Source organism: Fusarium odoratissimum (assembly GCF_000260195.1).
Source record: "Fusarium odoratissimum NRRL 54006 unplaced genomic scaffold supercont1.3, whole genome shotgun sequence".
NCBI classification, from domain to species: Eukaryota; Fungi; Ascomycota; class Sordariomycetes; order Hypocreales; family Nectriaceae; genus Fusarium; species Fusarium odoratissimum.
Window position 1 is genome coordinate 813,470 of NW_022158689.1, and position 13,123 is coordinate 826,592.

Below are 13,123 nucleotides of genomic sequence, written 5' to 3' on the forward strand. Positions count from 1 at the left end.
GTGCACGCAACGGGGCTTTGCACGTATCGGATTAGTTACGTAAGGTGGCTGCTCCTGCATCAGCTCTCTCAATACTAGCATTATCATCACAAGCTGGAATCGATAGGCAGACACAACGCCCAATAACCAGCAAATATCATCCGTGATGCGTCTTCAGATTCTCGCCAGCGCTCTTGCGCTCAGCGGTTCCGCCGCCGCGTTCTCAGACTCATGGCCATTGGTTATGTTTTCTACCTCCAAGTATGACGCGCGCCTCCGTGTCCTATCTATACTTGGAGCTCCCTACTAACGATGACGATGAAGGTTCTCCGATGCACCCAGCAACAACCACATCCAGACGCGATCCCAAGCTCTCGAGCAGGTTCAGGACCTCTTGACTTCATGTCCGACCGAAAATTACGTCCTGATCGCCCATGAGGGTGTCAACGCCGCTGATCTTCGACGACCGAACTCCATGTCCAATCTTCACCATGTTATCGGCCGCAAGGAAATTCAGGGCAAGTTTATTGTTCCTGAGGTTGTTGGCGAGTCGATCGATGCGGCTGCGATCCAGGACTACATTAAGAGGGCGTGTTATGAGCAGGCAAAGAAGGTTCAGCCTCATTTCACCCTAATCAAGGCTTCAAAGAATGAGGAAGGTCAGTTATATGATAAAAGTCGCTTTGAGTTCAAATTTTGACCATATTACAGAAGTTATCAAGCAGTGGGAGGAGAGTGAGCAATGGTTGAACGATTCATACACTGTCCTTTTCGTTGGCACGCCATCCACCAAGGCCAAAACCACCGCATCTAAGACCGAGAAGACCATCTACGAGCCCGATTTCATCGAGCCTCTGCACATGGACTTGAAGCGCGATGTCTCGGGCAATGCGGAGAAGCCTGGCAACGCCACGCGCGATACCCGTGGTCTATTTGAGAAGTACCAGTTCTTTACTCCTGGTAAGCTTCCTCGGTATAATCTACGCATGCTTGACTCCGTACTAATAAATCGTAGGTATCTTCATGGGAATCATCGTTGCCATTGTGCTGTTCTCCCTGCTTGGCGTTGGTCTGCGGGCTCTGGCTAGCCTCGAGGTCTCCTACGGCGCTTTTGAGAAGGACATGGGCCCCGCTGCTCAAAAGAAGCAGCAGTAAACCACTTGTACTGAATAAACGAGCGCTGTTCATGTATCGGTCTTCCATGTGGAATGATACTTGTATATCAGATTATGGAGTTTGGGTTCCTTTGGTGCGACTTGATGGGAGGATTAGTATCGGCATGTAATGTTGCGAGCATCAGCTGTAGACAGGACATAGGGTCGGGGATCCAGATAAAGGGTCTTGACCCAAATTTATTGAGTACTTTTTCCAGATGCGATTCGAAGCTATGAAAGAATTCAACGCCAAACTCCGTTATGACACCTCTAGTCATAACAACCGACCTCTCTAGTGGTGATGCATCTCCAATGGAATTTTGCAAACGTAACTGATCTTGGCTCATATTGTCATCTTTACACCAAGTGGCTGGGCAGCAAAAAGTTGGCAATACCCTCCTTGACGGCGTACTCGTGCCCACAGTTACCACAAACGAGTTTTCCCTCAGACATTTGAGTCTCGAGAAGAAGATGGTGAAGATCCTTGAGGGTCTTCTCATCAGCCCGAAGCTCAACTGCTGTGGGAGGCTGTTCAGGGAGCTGAGGGAAACCCAACTGTAACATGAAAGTGTCAGAAACTTGTTTCAACAACACAGGGCGAGTTTCATGATCGCCTTGTTCTCGCCAACTCACCTCAGAGGCCGTTGTGCAAAGAGCTGTCCAGTCAAGACGGGGCAGCACGTTGAGGATCATGTCAGGGTTCAACTCAATATCGTCCTGGACGAGTTCAGCGTCCTTGGGGTGAAGAGGGTATGAGTCTTTGGAGGACTTGCAGGCCTTGACGGCGCAAGTGAGGAAGTTGAGGCTGAGAACCTTCATCTTGGTTTCGGAGGAAAATGAACAGTAGATGCGTTAAATAGTCGTGTAAGAGATCGAGAATCGTCAAATTGATGTTGTCTAGTACTTACACAACTTTTTTTTCTTCTACGGCGGGGGGAACTTGGTGGTGAAGTGAGCCCCACGTGACAGGGATGTTCTACTAGAGTTACGTGCTACGAATGCTACAATAATGACCAGACGGAACATAATGCCAATTCACCGTAAATTTAGGCTATAATTCTACAATTAAAAGGGACGAGTAGTAGTCGGTCAAGATCGAAACACACATTTGGTCTTGATATGGTCGGTGTTGTATTGTCTCTTATTGAATACTGAGTCTCGAGTCGCTTAGAATCGAGAGCGCTGACGGGCGTGGCGAAGTCCAACAAAGACAAGACCAGCAACAACGGCAAAGAGGCCAGCCTTCTGGAGAGGAGACCAACCAGCGGGAACCTCCTCCGCAGCGAATTCAGATGTGCCGTAAAGGTCTAATTGAGGCGAAGGCTACGCATCAGCAAATCCGGCCTTTTAGGATTATCAATGAGGGCGAGGCAACGGACTGGTGCAAAACAAGAGTGTTGCCTCTTAGAGCTCAACGTGAATACCTTCAGGGGGGACATCAAGCTCGCCGCTCTTGGCGATCTTGACCGCCTCGACGGGTCGGTCGGCACTGCCAGTCTTGGTGTTCTCGATCTTCTCGATGATGTCGTAGCCCTCGAGGACCTCACCGAAGACGACGTGCTTGCCATCGAGCCACCTGCAGATAATTGTCAGTACTGCGATTGTAATTGGTTCGTTGGAGATGGAGTTGCGCTTACGAGGTGACAACGGTGGTGATAAAGAACTGGGAGCCGTTGGTGTCGCGACCGGCGTTGGCCATGGAGAGAAGACCCTTCTTGGTGTGCTTGAGCTTGAAGTTCTCATCCTTGAAGCGGTCACCGTAGACTGAAGATAAATGTTAGCAATTGATGAATTGGGCCGAGACGAAGCTATCGCAACATACTGGACTTGCCACCAGTGCCGTCACCCTTGGTGAAGTCACCGCCCTGGATCATAAAGTTCTTGATGACACGGTGGAAAGCAGAACCCTCATAACCAAAGCCCTTCTCGCCAGTAGCCAGAGCGCGGAAGTTCTCAGCTGTCTCGGGGACAGTCTTGCCGTAGAGGCCCATAACGACACGGCCGAGCTTCTGGTCACCCTGCTCAATGTCGAAGAAGACCTTATGGGTGATCTTAGGGCCCTTGGCAGCCTCAGCTGTCTGGGCGAGGAAGAGGAGGCCGAGCCCAAGGACCAGGGCCGACACGAAAAGGCGACGAAGATTGAACATGATTGTTGTTTCTCTGATGATCAAAGAATACAGAGGCAGAGAAAGGGAAAGGTTGGAGAGGAGGGACGGGAAGGGACACTTATACCGTAGAGATAGCCACTGACCGGGGGGAGCTGGTCCCCGCTGCGTGCGCAATTGGGGGACCTAAACACTAAACTACCTGCAGATGGTCCCCGCTGCCGGACTGGGAGTGGAGAGCTCACTCTGCGTTCCAGCACGTTTCAGCGGCTAAAGCCACCAGAGGAGCGAGTTCTTTCATTGGTGCCCTGCTGATCTAGGGCCGCGAAGCGACAAAAAAGATTCGACATGATGAACACGGGCTTGAACGTAGAGTTACACTAACTTTTAAGTCAGAGCCTCATTCCCCTGTCGCGGCTCACCTCTCCAGTGGACCCCGCCGTGCTGGAGCTCCCTGGTGGCCGTCTTGTACATTTCGGTGCAGTAATTAACCCGAGTTTTACCGAATTGTCCATCTTTTTCCAACTGCACGTCTGGTCGGCTTCGGTTTGGAGATCTAGGCATGCGACTGTGATACCCACGATAATCCGTCACCATGGTACGCTTGCACCCTTTTTTTGTCCCTCAAGCAATTGGAGTTTAACAGTAAATAGGTGTTCCTTGCAGGAGTCAGTTTCGGCGACCAGAAGCTCGTCAAGGTAAGTCTGGCAGCCACCGAGTGCTCTCATCCATTCTCACACCACATCCTTCGATAGAAAGCCCTCGAGTCCTTCTACGCTCTTGGGCCCACAGTATCTGCCCGAATTATGGCAAAATACTCGATTCACAAGCTCGCCAAGGTCGGATCCCTTGCTCCCAGAACCGTCACTCACATTACGGCCGAATTATCACAAATGACCATCGAAACGGACGCCCGCCGCTTGTTACAAGAGAATATTCGACGATTAAAGGATATGGGATCATACCGGGGTAGACGTCACGCAATGGGTCTGCCAGTCCGTGGTCAACGAACAAGGACACAGACGGCGACGGCCAACAGACTCAACAGGGTGGAACGACGAGGTTAAGCGCATCATTGGAAGAGTGGGTTACCTGGGCTTGGGTATGAATATCGGCAAATATCCCCAGAGAGGATGTTATGGCATGCCTAAATGCTAGAGAGATTACACCGAGGAGAAACGACAAGCCAGGCTATCTCCTTGTTATGCAAGACTTGTATATATAATGTATGATCAAATGGAAATGAATTCTATATGGCCGTGTTCAAGCGCGGTACTATCAACTTTACGCATGTTCCAACGAAGCCTCCTGAGCTTCATCAAACTTCATCTTTGGCAAATCATCCTCCAGCGGCAGCTGTCCTTTGGCCTGCAACTTAGCAGCAACAGTGTCGACATCTTTCCATACGCGCAGCAGATTACCTCCAACAACCTTGGCTGCATCAACATTGCTGACACCCTGTCGAAGGAGTTCGGCGATCAGGTCAGGATATTTGGTGACATCTTCAAGGCCTTCAGGAACAGATGGAATACCGTCAAAGTCGGTACCGATACCAACATAGTCGTAACCGATAAGGTTACCGATATATATAATGTGTTGAGCTGCGTGTGCAAGAGTCGAGTTCTGGGGGTAAAACTCAGGAAGACCATTCTCCTTTCCGGTGTCAACACAAGAGATGAAGTCAGGGGCAATGTTAACCATGACCAGGGAGTTACGCTTCTTGACGAGTTGTAGAACATTGTCCTTGACGTTTCGGGGATGAGGGCAGACGCTCCAGGCGGAGCTGTGAGAGAAGATGATTGGGGCTTCAGAGCCAGTCCATTCATCCTTGCCGCTTAGTACATCCAACATAGTATCCTCACTGGCAGTCTTGGTTAGGATTGGGTTCATGGTGGGAAGTGAGTCCAACATACCTGACATGAGAAAGATCAACAATCATGCCGATTCGGTTCATCTCGCCGATAAGCTTGCGACCCAGGGGGCTCACGCCTCCCCACAATGGCTCAGCCTTTCGATCAGGGTCTGACAAGATCGCAGCATCGGCAAATTTGTTGTGACAGTTATGAGTCAAGGTAGCATAGCGCACACCAAGCTCATGGAACCGACGGAGGTTAGACACCTTGTTGCCGATTTGATGTAGACCCTCGATACCAAAGGGTGAGATGAGCTTGCCCTGCTTGAAGGCCTCAAAGGCATTGGAGCTGTCGACCTTTTCAGAGAAGTGGCTAGGATAGGCCGCCTGCAGCCTGGTCATAACATCAATCTGGTCCAATGTGAACTGCACGCCTATGTATGTGATTAGAAAGACACATCGATCCACGACCATGACAACTTACTGGAAGCGTAGTTCTTGTCAGAGAAGTCAGAGCCATTTGACGGACATGGAGCAAAAAGACTCCAAAATGCACCACCGCTTTGGCCCTGGCGAAGACGATGCAAGTCAACATGTCCAGGAAGCTCACCCTGCTCAAATGGCTGAGTGAAGTTATCATCATAAATCTGGTTACCGTATGCGAAGCGGAGCACGATTGGAAAGTCGACGTGCCCGTCTGAAGTTATTATGTCAATATACATCTGATAATGACAAAGGTGCAGGTCTCCATACCTATCAATGGTGTATGGCTGAGAACATGTCGTGCTCGCTCCTCAGGCGTTCGCAATCCGTTTCCATAACGAGGAACACCATTGTAACGATTGCTGACTGGCCGATGCAACAAACTGAGTCCTAAAAGTGCTAGGAAAATAGCTATAATGGTCCTTCGAGGCGTTAATTTTGGTGTAGAGGGAGCTTCATGATGTGGACCTGTATGAAGCTGAGATAGTAATCCTCCCTTGACTGATCTATTTGCGCCCCTGGTTCTCGATGACCGGGTGGTGTTGTATGATAGGAGAGGTTCCTGCCGCCCCATTGTGATGACAAAATGAAATGAACAATGAATCAATGTAAGGAGAGGTTGATGTGAATAAGAAAGTGATATGACGCTGTAGATGAGTTGAAGTCGTTGAGCTGGGCAAAGTTAAAAGGCACAGGGATAAAGATGTAACGCCCTGAACTCATGGGCTGACAAATACGGGACGCTCAGACTATCTGTCAGTTGTCCTGGGATTCAATTTGAACAAAAAGAGGATAGTCACGATAAATACAAGACATGTCATTAAATCTATACGATACTTTAGGTAGTTTATATAGGAAGATTTTTGACGTTAGATGTAGGAAAACGAAAGAAAAAAGAACTCCCCGAAATCTGATTCGAACAGGCAACCTTTTGATGTGAAGTGAATGACCTCTGGTCAAGCTATGCAGGGCTAACCATTGCTAGATAGACTGATAGCGGACACTAATTCCATGAGAGGCATAGCTTGACAGATCAACCACGAGCGAGACATCGTCAAACACTATCAATTCGCTCTCATTACCTTACATTTCTACTATTATGATGCACTCGGGCCCCCGATCATCCAGGGATGCATAATGCTTAGCAAGAGAGGGATCGCATAAAGATGAGAGATAGTGAGAGTACTCAGGTTTCAATTGAAAGCCTTGAGAGTTTTGAACACAATTTTCTGCTTCGAATGTTTGATGGAGGATGCCTCAGCGCTCACAGGTACCCGTAATATCTTGTGAAATCCATCACGGCTAGCTTGCAAGCCAGCTGTTGTGGGTTAGGTGACTCAGCTGACTGTTTAAACTTAAGCAAATTAACTGGACTGGGTAAATGAAGCTCTGTATTCTCTGTTTTTATCTCAAAAAGATCTGACCTCTGTAAGGAATGGTGTTCTGATATAAGGGTGAGGCTTGCAGTAGCTTGTCTAAAACCTAAGCTAGCCGTGATGAATTTCATAAGAGAATACGATACTTATATGGTTCTACCGTTCCGAGATATCCGTAGTGGCATTTCCAGTAATTTTGCATTGAATAGTTATGCAAATGCTGTGCACGCACTGGGAGTCTGGGAACACACTACTACGGAGAACCCCAAAGACAGAAGCGCAATTCCACTTACAGTCCGTTATGATACCGTAACCAAAACCGAGACACCGTTTTGAACAGTTGAGGCAGGGAGGTATTGGACATGAAAGGTACTCAAAAGTCGCCAAACAGCCTCAGAAACCGAGTCTTTCTCTTCATAATTTGATGGTAGGAGTCTGCTGTACCTATGCCAAATTGATCAATTCTTTCTCTCAAAATTAACTAAAATGAAGAAGCTTTATGATTAGTTCTGGAGAGTTCTATAAAATTTAGATTATGTTATCCATAAACTCATCATAATCTATTCAGATTATGATGAGTTATATGGACAACTACAGTCTAAGAATGGGCTAAACTTCCTAAGGTAAGTACTAAGGTATCCATCAATCGCCTTGACATTCAAGTTATTCGATAAAATAATGATCACATTCAACATGAATAAGAGGTTCATTATTAAGTCCGTTCATCTGTTGCACAGCGCTTTCATAACCATTTTGTGCATAATAGCTTTAGACCTCGATAGACATCCATCTCGGAACGGCGTAGTCATTTAAGTACTAACGAGTGATGAGTCATCCTGCTCCTATTATTTAAAGCAGATAATCGTGTTTAATAAATAATAAGAAGAACTTGTTACAAAATAAATGAGGGATTCCTGGGAAGCTGGGTGATCCGAGTCGGGCGTTTCAAAAAGTTGGGAACGCACGACTGTTCTGATATCCTCAGCATTTAAGTACCTAACTACACCAAGGAGACTTCATTAACAAATCCTGCAGACTAGGCGCATCCCTGGGGTCTGCCACAAAAACGCAAAAGAGGCACTGCAGTACATAGTGTCAAGACTGTATCAAATTCATAAATAAATTGCCTTGGTGGCTGCGGCGCCTTGAACCCTTCCCACCTAGACTCCGAGGTTTTGGAGCGAAGCTCACAACCTTCCTGTAAGGCTTGAATAACCACTCTAGCCCAATTCCCCCTAACTCGACATCCATATTGCGAAAGGGGCAAACCAGTGATGATATGGACATATCTACGCTGGTCCCAACACTGAGATCTTTGTTCGAATGCCATCGATCGCGAAGGTCACCTGTGCATAGTATGATCATGGTTAAACTAGGGGCCTCGCTTCTTTGGTTACTAACTAGACTTTCCACATGTGGCCCTGACTGTTGCTATCGATGCAACAGGAGCATAGCTGAAGGCAAATGCGGCTGATGAGATGGACGCCAGCTCCGTGAGAACGAGTAGATTGCTCAAAAGACATCCTTCGAAGCAATTCGGCCTCAAACTGCACCCTTCCGAGGACAACGATAACACTTGCTGGATTTCTCCACGCCATGATAAGAAGATCAGCACTGAAGAAGCTAGACCCTAATGCTAACCTTTCACTCTGCCAATTCGGAATGGCGCGTTGATTTACACCAAATACAAGCCACACCTAACCCTAGAAAATTAACTCCTGTTCAGTTTCTTCAAAAGACTAAACAACTGTATGTTACGTCTTATTCTATTTCATCAGATAAGATGTCTCCCTACTCGATCTCTGCAAAACCCGATGTGATTTTACTCACTTCTTACCGTCGCCACTCACACCTCAGTCAACTTAGCCCTTTGGATCCAGGCACGTGGTTGGATACAGCAGCCTACTCCGTATAAATGATACTCATCTCGATACCGCCAAGTTTTGCGTACTATCCTTCTTGAGAAGCTTTGACAAGATGCCAGTTCTAGAAGTCAATAACCCCACGAGAAAGTGATCTGTTATAACACCTTGCTTCTGTAGGGTTTCAGGCATCTGATGTGTTTTATCACCGAATTCTAGGAGCTATCTCCTCGCTTTGGTGGCGTTTACCCTGGCCCCCCTGGAATTATCTTAATGAGAGAGCCGGTGATGGTGACTGGTATTATTACAGGATCGCTTGTATCCTTACCATTGCCATTCTATTAAATTGCCATCTTCTTGGATAGTAGGTATACATGTAATATAATATTGGATACCTTGAGATCTCGCAGATGGCTATGCCTATTGTAGAATTAATACTCTCTTTGAATCTAACCAAAAGAGGTTAGCCCCATTTGGCTCAATTGGCTGGAGCATTCGGCTGTAGAGTGAAAGGTTACCTGTTTATCCAGGTTTTGGGGAAGTTCTTTTTTTTTTATTAAATCTTTTTTATACAAGTTATTCTTGCAAGCCCTGTTAATGGGTTTCTTACGCAAATGACACTTAGTAGCTATCCGTCCTGTCGTTTAGCTCGGCCTTGTCAAACTGCCTGAGATACTTCAAAGCGTGAGCCACTGTCAGAAGATTCTCCCTCACGAGGAGGCGCTGATGATCTCCAAAGATGGGCTAAGTGTACCTGGCGTCTGTGACTGGAACACAGCATGCTATTGCCTTGATTTTCTGTGTAGCTGTTTAGGGTCCCGTTGTAGTGCGTTGCGTCGCCAGGTTGAAGGAGGATCTGAGGAAACCAGCTGGTATCTTTACCTTTGGATCCCTCCTGTCTTGTTTCTTTCTCTGTGTCGCTTAATACGGCTGGTTCACTAAACACCTTCTCAGCACCCCTAGCACCTGCGCTGGATAAGTACTTCTTCTCCTGCTCCTGCACATCAAATTCCCACGGCATAAAATATTTAAGTCGTAATATAAATTCCTAAACTTAAGCAGCTAAGGTTAGTTGATAAGTGAGTCGTTATGAAAGTAATATAAGAATAAGATTTCATGCGCTTCATTTCCGTAGGTTGTCTCGAGCTCAATCAACCAGCCAGCCAATCCCATGTCCATGGTGATTCGATTTCTCGGATGAATCAGGCACCGTTTCCGGCGGGGTGACTCTTTCCCACTGTGATTCATAGGGGTGTGGGGCGAGGGGCACTTGCCTGCCAGATTCAGGCTGCTTGGCGGGGTGTAGAAATCTGCTTCTCCTTCTCCCAAACTTCTTCCCCTAAACATCTCCGCTCACAAAATGTCCAGTAAGTCGAGCGAGGAGAGGCTCCGCCTTATCAAGGAGAATCTCGCTGAGGTTCTAAATCCCGAGATTATCACGTCCATCCTCGACCAAGAGCGAAACCCCAAGATCTACTGGGGCACTGCTCCAACTGGTCGACCTCACTGTGGTTATCTTGTTCCCGCCATCAAGATTGCCCAGTTCCTTGCCGCCGGCTGTGAGGTTACCGTCCTTATTGCGAACATTCATGCCATGCTCGACAACCTCAAGACCACACCTGAGCTCATTCATCATCGCGCCGAGTACTACCAGTTCACCGTCACTTCCACACTCAAGGCCTGCGGTGTCGATACCACCAAGCTTCGATTCGTCCGGGGTAGCTCCTTCCAGCAGAGGGACGACTATATCATGGACTTCTACAAGCTCTCTACACTTGTATCCGAGAAAGCATGCAAGAAGGCTGGAACTGAGGTCGTCAAGCAGACTTCGGAGGCGCCTCTCAGTGCTGTCATGTACCCCGTTCTGCAGGTTCTGGATGAGCAGTACCTGGACAGCGACGCTCAGTTTGGTGGTGTTGATCAACGAAAGCTTTTCACTGCAGCCATCGAATGGCTACCAAAGTTGGGTTACCGAAAGGTATGTTTTTGCCTTCCTTGAATTGAATATTACTGACTTTACCAGCGAGCCCATCTCATGAATCCCATGGTCCCTGGTTTGAAGGGAAGCAAGATGAGCTCAAGCGATGAGAGTGAGTGCTTTGTTTCTCCAATGTATGTCTCGCTAACAGGCAGCTTTCAGACAGCAAGATTGATCTTCTCGACTCACCCGATGTTGTCGCAAAGAAAATCCGTAAAGCCGAGTGTGTTCCCAAGCAGGTTAAGGAGAATGGTGTCCTGGCTCTCGTGGAGTATGTTCTGCTGCCTGCTTCTGCTTTGAAGACTGGCGTCCGAGAGTTCAAGGTTGAGAGAAAGGATGCCGAGCCTCGTGTCTACAACGACATTGAAACAGTTCATGAGGACTACTCAAATGATGTGGTATGTTCTGATGATGAATGTCCGATTGCTGAAGACGCTTGCTGACATGATGTGTTCAAGTTGACACCTCAGATGTTGAAAGCTGCTGTGATTCAAGGACTCCTCGAGTTGATCGGTCCTATTCAGGCTGAGTACCAAGACTCAAATGAATGGCAGGAAGCCGCTCTCAAGGCCTACCCCCCACCTGTCAAGAAGGAAAAGAAGGTTAAGAAGGGCTAGAAATCCCGAACCGCCCCGACAGAGAGCAGTGCTGATGAGAGCACCGCTGGTGAATCGGTCGTGTCTTCTACTTGGACTGAGGTCTCGACTACGATAGAGGAAGCGGGCTTTGAAAGCGCTGGAGAACAAGACGTTGCTTTGAAGGAAATGATCGACAAGGACTGCAAGCCCATGTAGAGGATCGAGGACAGAGATTGGAGTCTGAAAGAAGCCGCAAGGAAAGGGATACAAAGAAGAACATTTCTACTCATGAAAATTGCAAGAAGAAGAATAATTCTTATTCATGGAAAGGGAGAGAAATGCTTTATTAATAATTATCCTATTTCGCCTTGTCACCCAGGCAGAGGCTGGCTTTAATGTAGTTATATTCGAACGATGAGGAGGTTTGAGCCTTTGCACACTGTTATTTTTTACTTATTGGCCCCCTTGAAGCAACAAGCATCGTAGACGGAGTAGTACCAGCCGTCCCTGAACTCAAACCCAAGGGCAGAAACAGCAGCATCATAGAGCTCACACTGGTTGCTAGTGGTGATACCAATGGCTTTGCAGTTGTCAGTCTTGTCACACTCCACCTGACACTGGTTAAGGTCGTAATCGTAGTAGACTTGGATCAGGTTGTGGTCGGCGCTGTTGAAGAAGCCAGTCTTGGCGCAGGTGAGCTCAGAGCGAGGAGGACAGCCGGAGGTAGCAGCAGCGGAGGTGGTTGTGTAAGCCTCTGAGGTAGTCGTGGTAGGCTTGGAGGTGGTTGTAGGGGCGACGGTGGTGGTGTCGAGAGTGGTCTTTGGCTTCGAAGTGGTTTCGGGGACTGAAGTTGTAGTGTAAGGAGCAGCACTAGAGTCTTGTGTGGTATAAGGAGCAGAGGTTGTGTCCTCCTTGGCAGTTGCAGTAGTCTCAGCTTCAGAACTGGGATAAACGGACCCATTCGTAAGGGATTCAGCAGAAGCAGAAGTCGTCTCGGTGGCAGGGTATCCAGTAGTTGTCTCCTCAGCAGTGGTAGGCTTAGACTCGTCCTTGGTAGTACTGGTGACCTGCACAGCGGTGGTAGAAAGAGAAGTCTTGGTCTCAGACTTGCTCACAACATCAGTGTAGGCAGCAGAAGTTCCGGCTGCCGTCTGTTGAGTGGTAGAAACGGGATACTGAATGACAGAGCTTGAAGGAGCATGAGGTCTGCAAGGACCAGCTTGAGCTCCAATAGCAAAACCAGCCACGAGGGCGGTGATGAAAGTGTTGACTGAAGGCATTGTAAGAGAAGAAATGTAATGAATACCTAGTATAGGAGAATAGAATATAATAGAATGGAAGAATGAATGAATGAATGAGTGAGTGGGAGTGAGTCTTGTCGCAGTAAAAGAGTGAACCGCAAGCTCTCTATATAGTAACAACAAAGGTAACTGACAAACAATGAATTACACCAGAAAGGAAGTGACCTCACCCTTTTTAGAATACAGGCTCCTTTATAAGGGAACCGACCAACCCTCAAAATTGAATATCAGGGCCCATTTAGGTACCAATTCAGGTTGGTCGGTCCCTTGGCGAAAGAGATGATGTCCCCATTTGGACCTCAACTACGAGAAGCACTTACATCAGGGCACGGTCAAAGCAGGAAGTATGAGTGGGGGGCGCAGGTCCCCGAGCGCTAAGTAGTGAAGGGGAGTGACCAATTATTGGTTTGGAGGGGGGAGGAGACGCCAATTAAGGGCGGTTCGTTTAGAGGAAG

At 47.8% G+C, this 13,123-nt stretch overlaps 7 protein-coding genes across 9 annotated transcripts; 3 read left to right on the forward strand and 4 right to left on the reverse strand.

Moving 5' to 3' along the window:
- Nucleotides 1-28: 28 nt before the first annotated feature.
- On the forward strand, nt 29-1,437 carry FOIG_02692 (uncharacterized protein). Its single transcript, XM_031200064.1, has 4 exons — nt 29-240; nt 304-638; nt 691-939; nt 995-1,437. The coding sequence occupies exons 1-4, from the start codon at nt 146-148 to the stop codon at nt 1,132-1,134; spliced, it is 819 nt and encodes a 272-aa protein (XP_031069832.1). The 5' UTR covers nt 29-145; the 3' UTR covers nt 1,135-1,437.
- FOIG_02693 (uncharacterized protein) lies at nt 1,244-2,057 on the reverse strand. The gene is made up of 2 exons (XM_031200065.1): nt 1,767-2,057; nt 1,244-1,688 (listed from the first exon to the last, which is right to left on the reverse strand). The coding sequence occupies exons 1-2, from the start codon at nt 1,950-1,952 to the stop codon at nt 1,491-1,493; spliced, it is 384 nt and encodes a 127-aa protein (XP_031069833.1). The 5' UTR covers nt 1,953-2,057; the 3' UTR covers nt 1,244-1,490.
- Nucleotides 2,058-2,067: 10 nt separating this feature from the next.
- FOIG_02694 (peptidyl-prolyl cis-trans isomerase B) lies at nt 2,068-3,441 on the reverse strand. 3 transcript variants are annotated; one of them, XM_031200066.1, is made up of 4 exons: nt 2,956-3,441; nt 2,771-2,897; nt 2,558-2,709; nt 2,068-2,440 (listed from the first exon to the last, which is right to left on the reverse strand). In XM_031200066.1, the coding sequence occupies exons 1-4, from the start codon at nt 3,278-3,280 to the stop codon at nt 2,301-2,303; spliced, it is 744 nt and encodes a 247-aa protein (XP_031069834.1). In that variant the 5' UTR covers nt 3,281-3,441; the 3' UTR covers nt 2,068-2,300. The 3 variants fall into 3 exon arrangements, with proteins under 3 accessions (XP_031069834.1, XP_031069836.1, XP_031069835.1); XM_031200068.1 differs by having other exon boundaries at nt 2,513-2,709; XM_031200067.1 differs by having other exon boundaries at nt 2,068-2,709.
- A 206-nt stretch (nt 3,442-3,647) lies between these two features.
- Nucleotides 3,648-4,957, forward strand: FOIG_02695 (30S ribosomal protein S13). The gene is made up of 3 exons (XM_031200069.1): nt 3,648-3,836; nt 3,892-3,936; nt 3,994-4,957. The coding sequence occupies exons 1-3, from the start codon at nt 3,834-3,836 to the stop codon at nt 4,303-4,305; spliced, it is 360 nt and encodes a 119-aa protein (XP_031069837.1). The 5' UTR covers nt 3,648-3,833; the 3' UTR covers nt 4,306-4,957.
- Nucleotides 4,523-6,147, reverse strand: FOIG_02696 (membrane dipeptidase; the record flags this gene model as incomplete). The annotated part of the gene is made up of 4 exons (XM_031200070.1): nt 4,523-5,099; nt 5,152-5,524; nt 5,575-5,787; nt 5,844-6,147. The coding sequence occupies 4 exons, from the start codon at nt 6,145-6,147 to the stop codon at nt 4,523-4,525; spliced, it is 1,467 nt and encodes a 488-aa protein (XP_031069838.1).
- A 4,024-nt stretch (nt 6,148-10,171) lies between these two features.
- Nucleotides 10,172-11,406, forward strand: FOIG_02697 (tyrosyl-tRNA synthetase; the record flags this gene model as incomplete). Its single annotated transcript, XM_031200071.1, has 4 exons — nt 10,172-10,789; nt 10,835-10,901; nt 10,952-11,187; nt 11,248-11,406. 4 exons carry the CDS (start codon nt 10,172-10,174, stop codon nt 11,404-11,406), a joined length of 1,080 nt encoding a protein of 359 aa, XP_031069839.1.
- A 410-nt stretch (nt 11,407-11,816) lies between these two features.
- On the reverse strand, nt 11,817-12,659 carry FOIG_02698 (uncharacterized protein; the record flags this gene model as incomplete). The annotated part of the gene is made up of 1 exon (XM_031200072.1): nt 11,817-12,659. Exon 1 carries the CDS (start codon nt 12,645-12,647, stop codon nt 11,817-11,819), a length of 831 nt encoding a protein of 276 aa, XP_031069840.1. The 5' UTR covers nt 12,648-12,659.
- Between the last annotated feature and the right edge of the window lie 464 nt (nt 12,660-13,123).